At 40.1% G+C, this 13,982-nt stretch overlaps 1 protein-coding gene across 1 annotated transcript in view; it reads left to right on the forward strand.

Moving 5' to 3' along the window:
* LOC148014646 (plasma membrane, autoregulation-binding site, misato segment II, myosin-like, tubulin/FtsZ protein) overlaps window positions 1-13,982 on the forward strand; it is a 119,729-nt gene that overhangs the window by 48,958 nt on the left and 56,789 nt on the right. The window contains exons 3-4 of the mRNA XM_087666477.1: window positions 13,661-13,706; window positions 13,836-13,914. Of these exons, the coding sequence (XP_087522603.1) occupies window positions 13,661-13,706; window positions 13,836-13,914 (125 nt within the window). The remainder of the gene's footprint in view (window positions 1-13,660; window positions 13,707-13,835; window positions 13,915-13,982) is intronic.

Raw genomic sequence — 13,982 nt, forward strand, 5'->3', positions numbered from 1 at the left:
GTCTCTCTTTCCCAAGCTGTAAACTGATTGAATGACTGAGATCCAGCCCCTAAAAACGTTTTCTCAGTTTGCATGGGCATTTTTGCTAAGTGGCAACATTCTAAACCCATTTTTCACCATTATCAGGCCATTTAATTAAATTTTCAGAACTAAATAATCCCAAAAATTAATATCAGCCCTTTTGATCTTGCCCAAAATTAAACCATCCATAATTAAATTGGCTAGGTCATTTGCAACTTGGAGTGGTCCCCAATATCTGTTGACTCTTAGATTGACATTAATTAACTACTTAATGCTAGTCCCTAGTGTCATCACCGACACTCATTGGCCAAATAACTGTCCTAGGGTCAAAACTGATACCAATTAACCCCCAAAGCCTAGCTAGGATAACTTATTACAACTTTTATCGTTGACACTGTCACGGGGACGTGAAGTTTTGAGATGCTTTAATCTTGTTGGATAACTTTTGATTAAGATATTAATAAAATGTGCAAGGTTGTTTAGCACATGTGATACTGTTATTTCGTGGTAACAGGCTAAGGACCTCGAGGATGCACTGGGCGTCAAAGGCAAAAGTTGTAATTAGTTATGTCTGACAGATACTAAGTGGTATCCAATGTTAGATTTGGGCCTACACCAATTTATTGGTCTCTAATATTAGTGGTGACATTAAAGACTAGGCAATAATTAATTAATTAATGCCAGTCTAAGGGTCAATAATTTCTCAAGGATACTTGGAAGACAAATTGGCCTGGCCAATTTAATCATTGGTTGGTGAAATTAAATTTTTGAGCACTTGGAGTACTTATTAAATTAATTTTCAAAAGTAATATTTTTAAAAATTAATTTAATAAGCTGAAAATGCTAAAAAATGGGATTAGAAGACTGTCACTTGGCAAAAATTCCCCATGCAAGTGGGAAAAACGTTTTTAGGGGCTGGTGGAGTATTCTAGCCATTGTGAGCGAGGAGGCTATTAGAAAGCAAGGAGAGGCAACTCACATGATTTCCCGCCGCCATGGATTAGTCCTATAGCATGTGACAACAATTTGGAGTCCCCCAGGAGCAAGTGACAGTAGCCCAAGGTCCTTCTGGTGCAAATGATTGCATACAAGGGGGGGCAACAGTTTTTTTGGTGATTCTAAGGTCTGTAGGTGACAGCTTTCATGGCTGTTTGAGCAGGGAAGCAACAAAATTTCAGTGTTTTTCATGATGAAACTTTGAAATTTCTCTCTCTATAACATTCTTTCTCATCCCCAATTGTCTCTCAAGTTATCTCTACATTTTCCAGCAGTTTGAGCTATTAGAGGAAGAGATTTCAGTCAATCTTTGCTGTAAGCCCTACTTTACAATAGAAATTAAGGTTTTGATAGTCGCATTGGGATGTGTGCTCAGAATTGAGGGCCTAGGACTTGAATTCCAGTAGCTGAAATTGAGGAATTTCAAGGAGACTCAAGAGGCCAGCTAGCCAATATTAGATTTGGGGCTAAATTTGTCTTTTAAGGAGCAAGGTGAAGGTCAATCCCTAAGCAAACCAAGGGACAAATTGGTTTGGAGGCTTGCTGGTTAATTTTGATAGCAAGAGGCACTTGGATTAGCAAAGGAGGCCGGAGGATCTCAGATGTCATCCATCCATTTGTAATAAAAGTTAAAAGAAATACGTCAAGGGGTGCCAGTTTTGGGGCCAATAGGTTTCTAATGTCAAAGATTGTATGTTGAAGTGTGCATTTCAAGTTATATTCATTTGTTGATTATTGTAGTTAAGTGCTTAATCAGGGAATTACCGGCCTTTCCAAGAAGGAAGGCCGGTTTCATAGTTCCATTGCCGGGATACCATTCAATCCCTTGATTTGGTGGGCTTGAACCACCTGATTGCAAGCCAAACCTTTGTGCTAGTACTGATTTTTGCTCTTAGCAGAGAAATTATAGCAATATGTCTTTATACAGTGAGATACAATTGAGCAATGATGATGCCTCTTAGTATGAACATTCACATGGAAATGAAGGAAATGTAATGCCAGATCTTGGACAAGGCTTAGACCATGGACAACAAGCTGAAAATGTTGCTATTGGGCAAGATGCAGGGCCTTCAAGGCATAAGGAGGCTGATGACCAGCAAAGTGAAGAGGAATTTGATGGTTAGTTTAAGAATCAGATGAGGACAATAGCAAATCTCTTTGCTAAATTGGCAAAGGATTCTCAATTTACTTGATTCTTGAATGCTCCGAAGAAGGACAGCAAGGGCAAGAAGAAGAAATCTTCTACACCTTTGGGACATCAAGGTGCATTGAAGGTAATGCCAAAACCTTTATTTGAAGCTCCTAAAGATGCTAATGAAACAAAACAGTTGGTACCTATGGGGCAAGGAATGCAAATGCAAAGCCTTTCATGGAAGTGCTAATCCAATGGATTTTGGACAGCCGTGCATGCATGCTACGATGGGGTAGCGAGGATACTTTGGTAGAAGCACGATTTCTCATGCTATGATTGGACAAGGACCTCATATGGGAATATATGGTGTAACGGTCAATGCATGGTGTGCAAGGCCCAATGTATTCGGATATGTTTGGAAATATGCAAAACCCTATGTGTGGTAGCATTGGCTTGATGCCTGGGGCACAAAGTAGCATGTTTGGTAATGCATCTGCACCCCTTGAATGCTTATGGGGCTCAAGGAATGAATGTTGGTCATGCAAATGCTCCATTTGGTGTTGGTTTTGATGTAAATTTAGCAAGTGTACCTTTTTGCAGCAACCAATGTATGACAACTTGACACCCAAAGGGGTAGCAAAAGACTATGACGAGGGTGGAAAAGCAGTGAAGTTGGAGTCCTTCAGTGGTGCACAAGATAGGTTGAAAGCTTTGACTTTCATTCAGGAGTTTGATGTAGTCTATTCAGGGGGGAACTTCATCGAGTCCTCAAAGATTCGAAGGGCAGTCACTTTCTTGAAAGGGAATGCATTGTAGTGGTGGTCCACTCTTTTGATGCAAGGCAGAGCACTGTCAACGTGGATACAATTCAAGCAAATGTTTGTATTGAATTGGTCGACAAGTACCTTTGAGGTGGACATTATGATAGCTTGGAATAAGTTGGATGCTAAGGAATGTAAGAATTTGGAGCAATATAATAGAAAGTTTTGGGATGCATTGTTATCTATTACTTCTTATTGCCCCATACCCCTTCATGATCAAGTGGGAAAATATATTTGTGGGCTGCCCAAAGGAATTAGGGATTTTTGGATGAATCCATCGTGTCTAGTATGTCTTAGCTCATAGAGACTGCTGCTACAACTGATGCTTTGCTACGTGGAAAGGATTCGGGCTTTCTAGAGAGTGGAGAGAAGCAGAATAAAAGTTGTTTAAGATTGAGAAAAGTGGTTGATTTGAAAATCATCCTGCAAGAGGCCAAAACAGCAAAGAAAGGGCTTGAAAACATTGACACAATGTAGGGAATTGATGACTGCAATAAATGTTTTATTTGTGAATATAGGAGGGTCACATTGCAAGGGACTGTCCCAATAGGCAGTAAGCTGGAAAATCAAAAAATTAGGGAGATTCTAAAGGAAAGAAGCCCAAAACATTAGCGGGATTGGTGCCTGATGTTGTTAGTGATCAGTTCAATGATAATGCTAGTGAGTTGTGTAGAGCATGGGGTCAAATTAGGGATTAGTATGCATTGATTTTCTTTGACAATGGTATACATGTCAACTTTATCTCGGTTGACATGGTAGCTTGTCTAGGCATTAGAGAGGATGAGATGGGACCCATGGGAGAAGTTGGAATGGCATGTAAAGGCCATGTAGAGTCTATCACTCCACTCATTGAAAAGCTTTGCTTGCATATACAGGGATGTGTGGACAACAAAGAGTTCTTCATTGTTTCGCTTGAGGATTGTGATGTATTACTTGGTATGCCATGGTATCACCATATGCATGCAGTAATTGATTCCTGTGCAAAAGAGATCACTATTTGGTATAAGGGAAAGGCACTCACACTTGATGTAAAGTTGAAAAGTGAATCTGTCCCTGTTGTATTTGTAGATGCCATTTCTAGAGGAATGAAAAATCATCTTTCAAAGTACTTGGTTTTTACTAAGGATAAAGACGATAAAGGGAGATGTTTGTCACAAGGACGTGAAATTTTGAGATGCTTTAATCTTGTTGATAAATTTGATTTAGCTATTAATCAAATGTGCAAGGTTGTTTAAGCACATGTGATGCACATGGTAGAGATTCTAGAGTAACAGGCCAAGGACCCCAAGAATGCAATGGGTATCAAAGGAAAAAGTTGTGATAAGTTATGTTGATTGGGTTCTATTGGTCAATTGGTATAAGATTGGACCCTAGGGTAGTGGTTTGGCCAATAAGTGTCAGTGGTGACACTAGGGACTATCATTAATTAACTAATTAATACTAGTCTAAGGGTCAACCGAGGTTGGGGACCACTCTAGGTTGCAAATGGCATAGCCAATTTAATTATGGATGGACACATTTAATTTTGGGCAGGGTCGGAAGGGCTGAAATTAATTTTCAAGATTATTTAATTTTGAAAATTAATTAAATGGATGAACAATGCTGAAAAATGGATTTAGAAGGTTGCCACTTAGCAAAAATTTATAGCTTGGGAGAAGGAGAGAGAGAGCTGTTGGTCCATTTTTGGATAAGAGAATAGAAAATCACTATAGAAGATAGCCAGCTGGGGCGACATCAGGGAGGCACCTTCCAGGGGCTAGCAACAATATTGTTGATCAGGTGACAGCATTTTGGAGGTGCTTAGCAGTTCAGGTGACTGCATTAATTGCAGGCTGGAGCAAGCAACATGCAGAATTTACGGTTTTCTTTCGAAGAAATTCAGATTTTTCTCTCATCTTGGCTTCTCTCACCTTCTCCAACCCATTTTTTGGAGATCTCAGCATTTCTTAGCCATTTTGGGAGGATATCAACCAAATTTGGTGGACAACAGAGAGATCACAGTTGAGAATCCTAAATTTCTTGAGACACATGTCAATTGGTGAAGGTATCGTATACTGAACCCAGCACTTGAAGTTTGTGTAATTATCAGGGAATTTAGATGTAAGCCCATTCATTGTAATTTGGGGCAGCATTTGGCCAGTTTGGTGGTTCCATTTGTGCAAGTCTAAGGTGAAAAATCAAGGGGCAATTGGTTCGAAGTGATTGTTGATTGTTACTACAGCAAAAAGAGGCTTTTTGGAACAACAAAGAAGATTGTGAATCTCAGCTTGTACTTATTCCACTAGCAATCAAGTTAAAGAAATACTAAAAAGGATGCCAGTTTTGGGGCCAACAGGGTGTTCAACGTCTGAGATTATTAAGGTAATTTGTGCATTTCAAGTTATATTTATTTGCTAATTGCTGTAGTTAAGTGCTTGATCAGGGAATTACCGCTCTTTCCAAGAAGGAAGGTTGGTTTCATGGTTCAATTGTAAAGGGGATGTAAAGTTTTGAGATACTTAATCTTGCCAACAAGGTTATTTAGCACATGTGATACACGTGGTAGTTATTTCATGGTAACAGGCCAAGGATCTTGAGGATGTAGTGGGTGCCAAAGACAAAAGCTATAATTAGTTATGTTTGATAGGTACCACGTGGTACCTGGTGTCAGATTTGGGCCTACACCAATTATTGGTTACTAATGTCAGAGATGACATTAGAGACTAGGCACGAATGAACTAATTAATGCTAGTCTAAGGGTCAATTAGTGCTCAAGGATACTTGGAAGACAAATTAGCCTAGTCAATTTAGTTATTGGCTAGTGAAATTAAATTTTTGAGCGCTAGAGTAATTATTAAATTGACTTTTAAAATTAATATTTTGAAAATTAATTTAATAAGCTGAAAATGCCCGAAATTGGGATTAGAAGGTTGCCACTTGGCAAAACTTGTAGATCGTTATGTGAAAAACTTGGATGTAGCCTATGCAAAGATAAAATATGCACTTCAAAGATCTCAAGAAAAGCAAAAGAGAATAGTTGATTGCACAGATGTGCTTTGTAGTTTGTAGAGAGTGATTATGTATTGCTACGTTTTAAAAAGGCAAGGCTGAAAAAGATGAAAGAAAGAGAAAGATTGTATTCGAAGTTGAGTATGAGATACTATGGGCCCTTTCAGGTGTTGGAGAAGATCAGTGATATGGCATATCGGCTGAAGTTACCTCCACATTGGCGGACACAATGCCTTTCATGTCAGTTTGTTGAGGCCTTTTCATGGTGATGTGTCAAAGGATATGTTTGCTAAAATTCAGCTTGAGGTTGAGGAGCTGGATGAGATTTTGGTACCTGAGCAGATTTTGGCATATAAGGAAAGAAAGGTCAAAGGTAAAGTTTCCAGGAGATATTTGGTGAAATTTCAGAATTATTCACCAATGGATGCTAAATGGATGGAAGAGAATGACTTGGTAGACCATTCTCGGTTGTTATAGCTTTACCTAGATGCCTTTCAGTTAGAGCCGACTTTAATTCGGGCTCTGTTAGGTTCAACTGAGCAAGGGTCCGGAGCACTGCATGATGCTCAAGGGGGCTCTTCCACTCCTCCAGTTATGGACAGGTCTCGTATGGATCTCGGATGTATTCAGCATGCATCAAGGTACTGCACTAAGAATATGTTTGCCGTGAGGTCACTACTTAGTATACTAGTCATTGTGAGATGTATGTAGATGAGAATGAATTTCACCCGGGCATTGGAACTATACTTTTGCATCAGCTTATGATCAATTTGGCATGAATTTTGCCTCAATTTTGAGACAAAAATTCTATCACGAGGACATGTATTTTTGAAACCTCACTTAATTAACATGCAGATTAACTTTTAATCACATGATTAAGTAAATGTTACACATGTGAGGTGCAACTGGGGTTAAAGTAAATTTACGAGCTCGAGACTCGAGAAAATCACGGAATGTCAAAGGCAAGTGTTGCTATAAGTTATGCGGCACAGATACTTGGTGGTATTTGATGCGAGTTGTTGGCCTAGGTCATTCATTTGGTATAAGTGTCAATTGGTGATACTAGAAAAGTGACGTTTAATGGTATCTAACGCCAATCTGATGGTCAAAGATGACGCAGAGGCACTCAAGAGTGGAAGATGCCTAGCCAATTTAATTATTGGCTGGTCAGATTATTTTTCAGGGCACCAAAATAATTATTAGATTAATTTTCAGTATCTAAAGATTGAAAATTAATATTTAAATATGGATAATGTTGGAAAAACCATTTGGAAAGACTGTCACTTGTCAAAAATGCCCATGCAAGAGTGCAAAACGTCTTTAGAGGCTAGAAAGAGGCATTTTTAGTGTATTCAGTCTGCAAGAGAGTGGGAGAAGATACTGCTGGTCAGATTTGCAGCCATTGAAGAACCTTCTGAGGCAATTAGGGGCTGTAGAAGACCAATCAACAGCAGTTGACAGCATCTATAGGATGTTGAGACAGGGCAGCAGCAGTAAATGATTGATTTTCTTCAGCTCTTTGCATCTGCAAGCTGTTGAGACAGGGCAGCAGCAGTAACTTTTCAGATTTTCTTTAGTTCTTTACGAAGAAACTTTGAATTTTCTCTCTCATCTCCTATCCATTTCACAACCTTGCTCTAAAGATCTCAGTATTTGGAGCCTTGGAGGTTGAGAAATTGCAGATTTCTTTGCTGTAAGAAATTAGGGTTTAGCAACAGCCTCGAGAAGCGTGCCAAAAATTGGAAGTTCCAAGACTTGGATTCAACAGGGCTGAGGCTGTTTTAGCCTATTCAAGTGGAGAGACTAGTAAATAATTGAATTTGGGGCATTTTCCATCTCCATCAAAGTAGGTGAAGGCCAATCAAGGGGCAAAACAGATTGAAGACTTGCTGGTCACTTTGGATAGCAAGGGGAGTTTGGATTGCAAAGGGGATCGAGAGAATCCCATTATAAATGAACTTCTTCTTCAATAAAGTTAAAGAAATACCGAAAGGGGCGCCAATTTTGGGGCCAATTGGGTGTGCATTGTCCAAGATCAGTAGGTAAATTTGTATTTTCAGATTTGCATTAATTGCATGTTGCTGTGATTAAGTTGTAATTAGGGAATTATCACCCATCCACGGAAAAAAGGATGGTTACAAATTCTGTTAAGTTTCAGCTCAATTTTTGATGCAAAATGAGTTTGTGATCAATTTGGAGTCACATTTGCAAGAGTTTGTGATCAGTTCTTAGATCAGCAAGCGATCAGCTTATGATCAGATTATACTCAATTTTCAATGCTTTACATCTAGTTCCATAGACAACAACATATGTTATGATGCCATTGATGTTTTAGCCATGGTTTATACTTGGTTATGCTATGCTATGGTTTTGTTTTGCCAGATGAGTTGAGCTCATGAGAAATACACATGTCACATGATTAATCTGGCAATATTTTTGAGATTCTTTGTGAGTCTTATGTTATGTTGTGATAGGTTGGTAATTTTCAGCATGTGCTAGGCATATGGAATGGTTGAGCAATAGTGTGCAATATTTTGTTAACTATGATGCCTTGTGGAAGTTCTAATCCACTATTTTATTTTTGATACATTTGATAGTGCAATTGAGGACGATTGCAAGGATTTTAAGGGGGAGGGTTGTCATGAGGACATGTATTTTTGAAGCCTCACTTAACATGTGGATTAATTTTTAATCACATGGTTAAGTAAATGTTGCACATGTGAGGTGTAACTGGGGTTAGAGTAAATTTACGAGCCTGAGACTCCAGGAAATCACGGATGTCAAAGGCAAAAGTTGCTATAAGTTATGCTGCACAAGTACTTGGTGGTATGCGGTACTAGTTGTTGGCCTAGGTCTTTCATTTGACCATAAGTGTTAGTTGGTGACACTAGAGAAGTGGCGTTTAATGGTACCTAACACCAATTTGATGGTCAAAGATGATATAGAGATACTTGGGAATGGAAGTTTCCTAGCCAATTCAATTACTGGCCAGTCAGATTATTTTTTAGGGCACCGAAATAATTATTAGATTAATTTTCAATATTTAAAGATGAAAAGTAATATTTAATTATGGATAATGCTGAAAAAGCCATTTGGGAAGGTTGCCACTTGTCAAAAATGCCCATGAAAGATTGAAAAACGTCTTTAGAGGCTGGAGAGAGGCATTTTAGTATATTTAGCCTACCAAAGAGAGGAAGGAGATGTTGGTTTGATTTGCAGCCATTGGAGGACCATCTGAGGCAGCTAGGGGCAGAAGAAGACAAATCAACAGCAGGTGACAGCATTTGCAAGCTATCGAGACAAGGTAGCAATAATAAATGACTGATTTTCTTCAGTTTTTTGCGTCTACAAGCTGTGGCAACAGTAGTAAATGACATATTTTCTTCAGTTCTTCTTGAAGAAAGTCTGAATTTTCTCTCTCCTCAGCATTCTCTCTCATCTACCAGCTTTTTTATAACCTTGCTTCGAAGATTACAACATTGAGATCTCCGGAGGCTGAGAAATTTCAGATTCTTTGTTGTAAACCCTAATATGTAGTAGAAATTAGGATTTAGCAGCAGCCTCGGGAAGCGTGTTAGAAATTGGAAGTTCCAAGACTTGGATTCAATAGGGCTGAAGTAGTTTTTAGCCTGTTCAAGTGGAGGGACCAGCAAATCAATGAATTTGGGGCATTTTCCATCTCCATCAAAGCGGGTGAAGACCAATTGATTGCCCGAATCAAGGGGCAGATCAGATTGAAGACTTGCTGGTCATTTTGAACAGCAAGGGGAGTTGGAATACCGAAAGGGATTGGGAGAATCCCATCGTACATCAACTTGTTCTTCAATTAAGCTAAATAAATACTGAAAGGGGTGCTAGTTTTGGGGCCAACAGGGTGTGCAATGTCTAAGATTATATGGTAAAGTGTACTTTTCAATTTTGTGAATTTGTTAATTGCTGTGCTTAATCAAGTTATTTACCGCCTTATCCGAGGAGGAAGGCTAGTTTCAAGACTTCTACAGATCGAGTAGCCTTGTGGGATCGACTCAATTCTCAAGCATGATTCTTTCTCTTCATGAGTTTGCAGGATTCTTTCCTTGTGCATGTTTGCAGGTTGAAGACCATGGCGAAAGTGTGGAAGAAGATTGTGCCTTTGTATCGGCATAAGATGTTTACCCACAAGATTTCCCTTGAGAAGAAGTTATGGATGCTCAGTCTTGATGAGTCCTCCTTTATGAAGGAGCACGTCACGAAGATGGAGGACATGAGAGGTGAGCTTGCGTCTCTTGGTTAGATGATATCCTCTGCAGACATGGCTATGATCCTTTTGACTCACTTGGCATCTCCTTGATTTGATGTCTTCTGCACCAATCTTATCACATCAAGGACTAGTGAGACACTCTTAGAGGAGGAGCTTTCACCGCTTATCTTAAGAGCATGACGAGCGACTCAAAGAGGTTGGGGCTAGTGGTCTTGGCTCCACCAAGGCATTTACTGTAGGTACAGGTGGAGGGAAGAAGAAGAAGGCACATGCCAAGGACAAGAAGTAGGAGGACAAGAAGGATGAGAAGGAGAAGAAGCCCAAGGGCCCACACTATGGGAAGGGCATCCATCCCGAAGAGAAGTGTTGGCAAAAGTACCCCCATTTGAAGCCAAGGAGAAGGATTCAAAGGATACAAAGGTTGCCTTGGTGACAATAGAGTTTGTCTTTGTGTATGTATCTACTGAGGAGGACACAACCCTTGCTTTCGCTCAAGAGAAACCTTGGTTCATTGACAGTGGGGCCTCTTCTCACATGATCCATAGACAAGATTGGCTTTAGGATTTGAGTGCTAGAGGGGCCACAGTCACCATCAGTGACAACTCTACCGTTTCTGTTCGAGGAGTGGGGACTATTCCTTTATTGCCAGACAGGTAGTCTTATTTGGCCAAAGTTCTTGTCTTGGATTTAGGTTTTAATGTATTATCTATTCATGGTCTTACATGGCTTGGTACCCGCGTGGTATTACACAAGATGCGGTGATAGTGGAGGACTTCTATAGGTACCGTTCTTTGGACAGGATCCTAGGAGAGTGGGCTTTACATGCTCACAACCTTAGTCGCGAGGCCTTCCCACAAGCTTTGGCATGCTCGTTATGGTCATCTAAATTTTGACACTATACAATGGGCTTCTTGGAAGAAGATGGTGGAGGGACTTCTTGATTTTCCTCCTATTGACATTTTGTGCCCTAGTTGTGTGCGAGGCAAGTAGCATAGGCAGCCTCATCCCTAGGTTGCCACTTGGAGAGCTTCTACTCCAATCGAGTTGGTTCATACTGACCTTTGCAGATCTACGGGCATGGTTTTTGTCATGGGGATGTGAAATTTTAAGATGCATTAATCTTGCCGATAACATTTGATTAAGTCATTAATCAAATATGCATGGTTGTTTAGCACGTGTGATGTACATGGTAATTATTTCATGGTAGCAGGCCAAGGACCCTAAGGATACAATGGGGTATCAAAGGCAAATGTTGTGATAAGTTGTGCCAATTGGTATTTGGGGATTAATTGGTGTCAATTTTGACCTTGGGACAGTTATTTGGTCAATAAGTGTCGGTGGTGATAGTAGAGACTAACATTAATTAGTTAATTAATGTCAATCTAAGAGTCAATAGATGTTGGGGACCACTCCAAGTTGCAAATGATCTAGCCAATTTAATTATGGATGGACATATTTAATTTTGGGTAGGGTCAAAATGATTGAAATTAATTTTCAGGATTATTTAATTTTGAAAGTTAATTAAATGGTTGGATAATGTTGAAAAATGTGTTTAGAAGGTCTTCTGCTTGGCTTGTCTTGTACGTGAAGATAATGCCACTTCAGCACGGCCATGTGCATAGGCTCTGCAAGAATCTATTGCACTTTGAGGCCCATCTTGCTTAAGCACCAATGGGGCTAGCTCCTCCCAAGTGAGTCTCTCCCGGCTATGAGAAGTGAGAAGACTAGTATGGAATACATCATATGTTGGTGACAAGATGTGAGAGAAGTGTCATAGCTAGGTCTTTCGAAGAAATGTCTGAACCAAGGGATGTGAGCTTATCCCGAATCTTCTACATCATGTGGATGTGATCCCTCATCGTAGGGGAATCTACTACAGAAAGCTGTCATAGCTTCAACTCGAGAGAGAATTGATGCCCAAATGTTTGGATCTAGAAGAGAGATGCCAATCTCCTCCAAAGCTCTAAAGCGGTGCGGATACGTGTAATATGTATGAGCATAGAATTTGTACAACTCAAAAGGAGAAAGGAGTGGACTCTAGCGTGCATGGAGAGAAGAAGGAGACGAAGAGAGAACACAGGAGAGAGAAGGAACAATGTGATTGCAATGGTTGAAGGTACAAGGCTACAACAGTTAGTCCCAACACGTAGTTCTACGCATCAGTGTGGGTGCTAGATGGTAGTAGGGGGATGAGAGAATGAGGGCGGGCTGATCACGAAGGATTAGTGTTGGGTAATGAAAGTGGGAAGGCAGGCTGCCTATATATAGGCAAAAAAGTGGCAAGACCCTAAATAGGGTCAAAACCCTAAAAATGGCCAGAAGTGCCCAAAAAGAAATGCACTAATGCGCCCTCCATCTAAAGTGTCTAAAACATATAAAATGATAGACAAATACAATGTCAAAGCTCCTAATGTCCTCGTTTGACTTAGACTGAGGCTCACAGGCAAGAGATGACCACACAAGACACATACGACTGCTAATAGATCCTTTGTGAAGATGTGTGCCACATTGTTGGCTGAAGATTAGAATTTTTGATGAAGCCACAAAAACCCCAATCATGAATGATGTACAACTTGGATTTGTGGCCAAGTGTTTTTTGGTAAAGTTTATGACAATATTGCAAGGATCTATTGTAGTAATCCCCAGGAATGAGCGGAGTTTTGGTGCTGTCCAGTAACTCATTAACCTGCTACTTTGTGTCTTATAGACTTATCGACCTCCAATAAATCTTGTACCTTTATGGTGTGAAAACAATTTCCACATATGATCCTTAGCAACCTGCTCGTGCGTGGCATGCCTTGAAGCTGGCAAAGGCTCCAAACAGGCCACCAATCCTCCAGATGAAGTCATCCATGTGGCAAAACTAGAATGCACATAATGAAACAGGCTGAAACCAGTGTGATCAGGCTGAAAACAGCACTAAGACATGAATCCTAATGCATGCACATGCAAAGACATGTAGAGCTCCTTCATCTCCATGAGGCTTTAATAGAGCTCTCAACCAGGACATGACAGCAAAACACACAGAATGTTAACACTTTGTGCTCCGTAACATTACCACATGCTTGTCTTGCTACTGCTTCTAAATTCTCTTGGACCTTTGCGAACTATCTAGCCATTGCTGAATGAGAAATTGAACCCTTGACCCCTGCATTAATTGTTTTTTTTTTTTGGGTGTTTTTGGGTTTTTGGGGCCGCGGGGGCGTGGGGTGGGGTGGGGAAGCAGCAGCTGTCATAATAGGCAACTCATGGCTTAAATCTCCATAAATAGAGACTTCATCTGGTGGGTCAACTTGAACTTTGAGATTTTTTTGTACAAAGCATTTGCCCATCTACTAGTTTGCACATTTTGCAGAACAATGTTTCAGTTTCCTCATTTAAAAAGATGTACCTCCATGCCTTCTTTTGATGAGGAAATGCAAGATTTCTAATTGTTATCTTACTGTCCATTATTTCTTTCAGGGTATCGCAACCTATACCCCCCGCCTACTTGCTATTGATGCCCGAGGTAACATTTGGAGCATGGTTATGTCAAATCTCATACTTTTAGCTTGGCAATTAGCTGTGTGTTTAGATTAGGAATATACTCAAAATCGTTGGATGATTCAGTGTCTATGTGACATGGTTAACAATGCAGGCAGCTTGGGAGCAGTAAGAGCAGCTGGATCATTGTATGGCCAGCCTTCAGCTGATGAAACATCTATCGGAAGTTCTTGGTAACCTCCTTAATCACCCATTAAATTTAACTCTTAAGTTTCCCAACTTTATATTGTATATCAGTGCA

This window comes from Lygodium microphyllum, chromosome 25, assembly GCF_053477565.2.
Source record: "Lygodium microphyllum isolate KBCC chromosome 25, Lygodium_microphyllum_v1.1.10, whole genome shotgun sequence".
Classification (NCBI taxonomy): domain Eukaryota; kingdom Viridiplantae; phylum Streptophyta; class Polypodiopsida; order Schizaeales; family Lygodiaceae; genus Lygodium; species Lygodium microphyllum.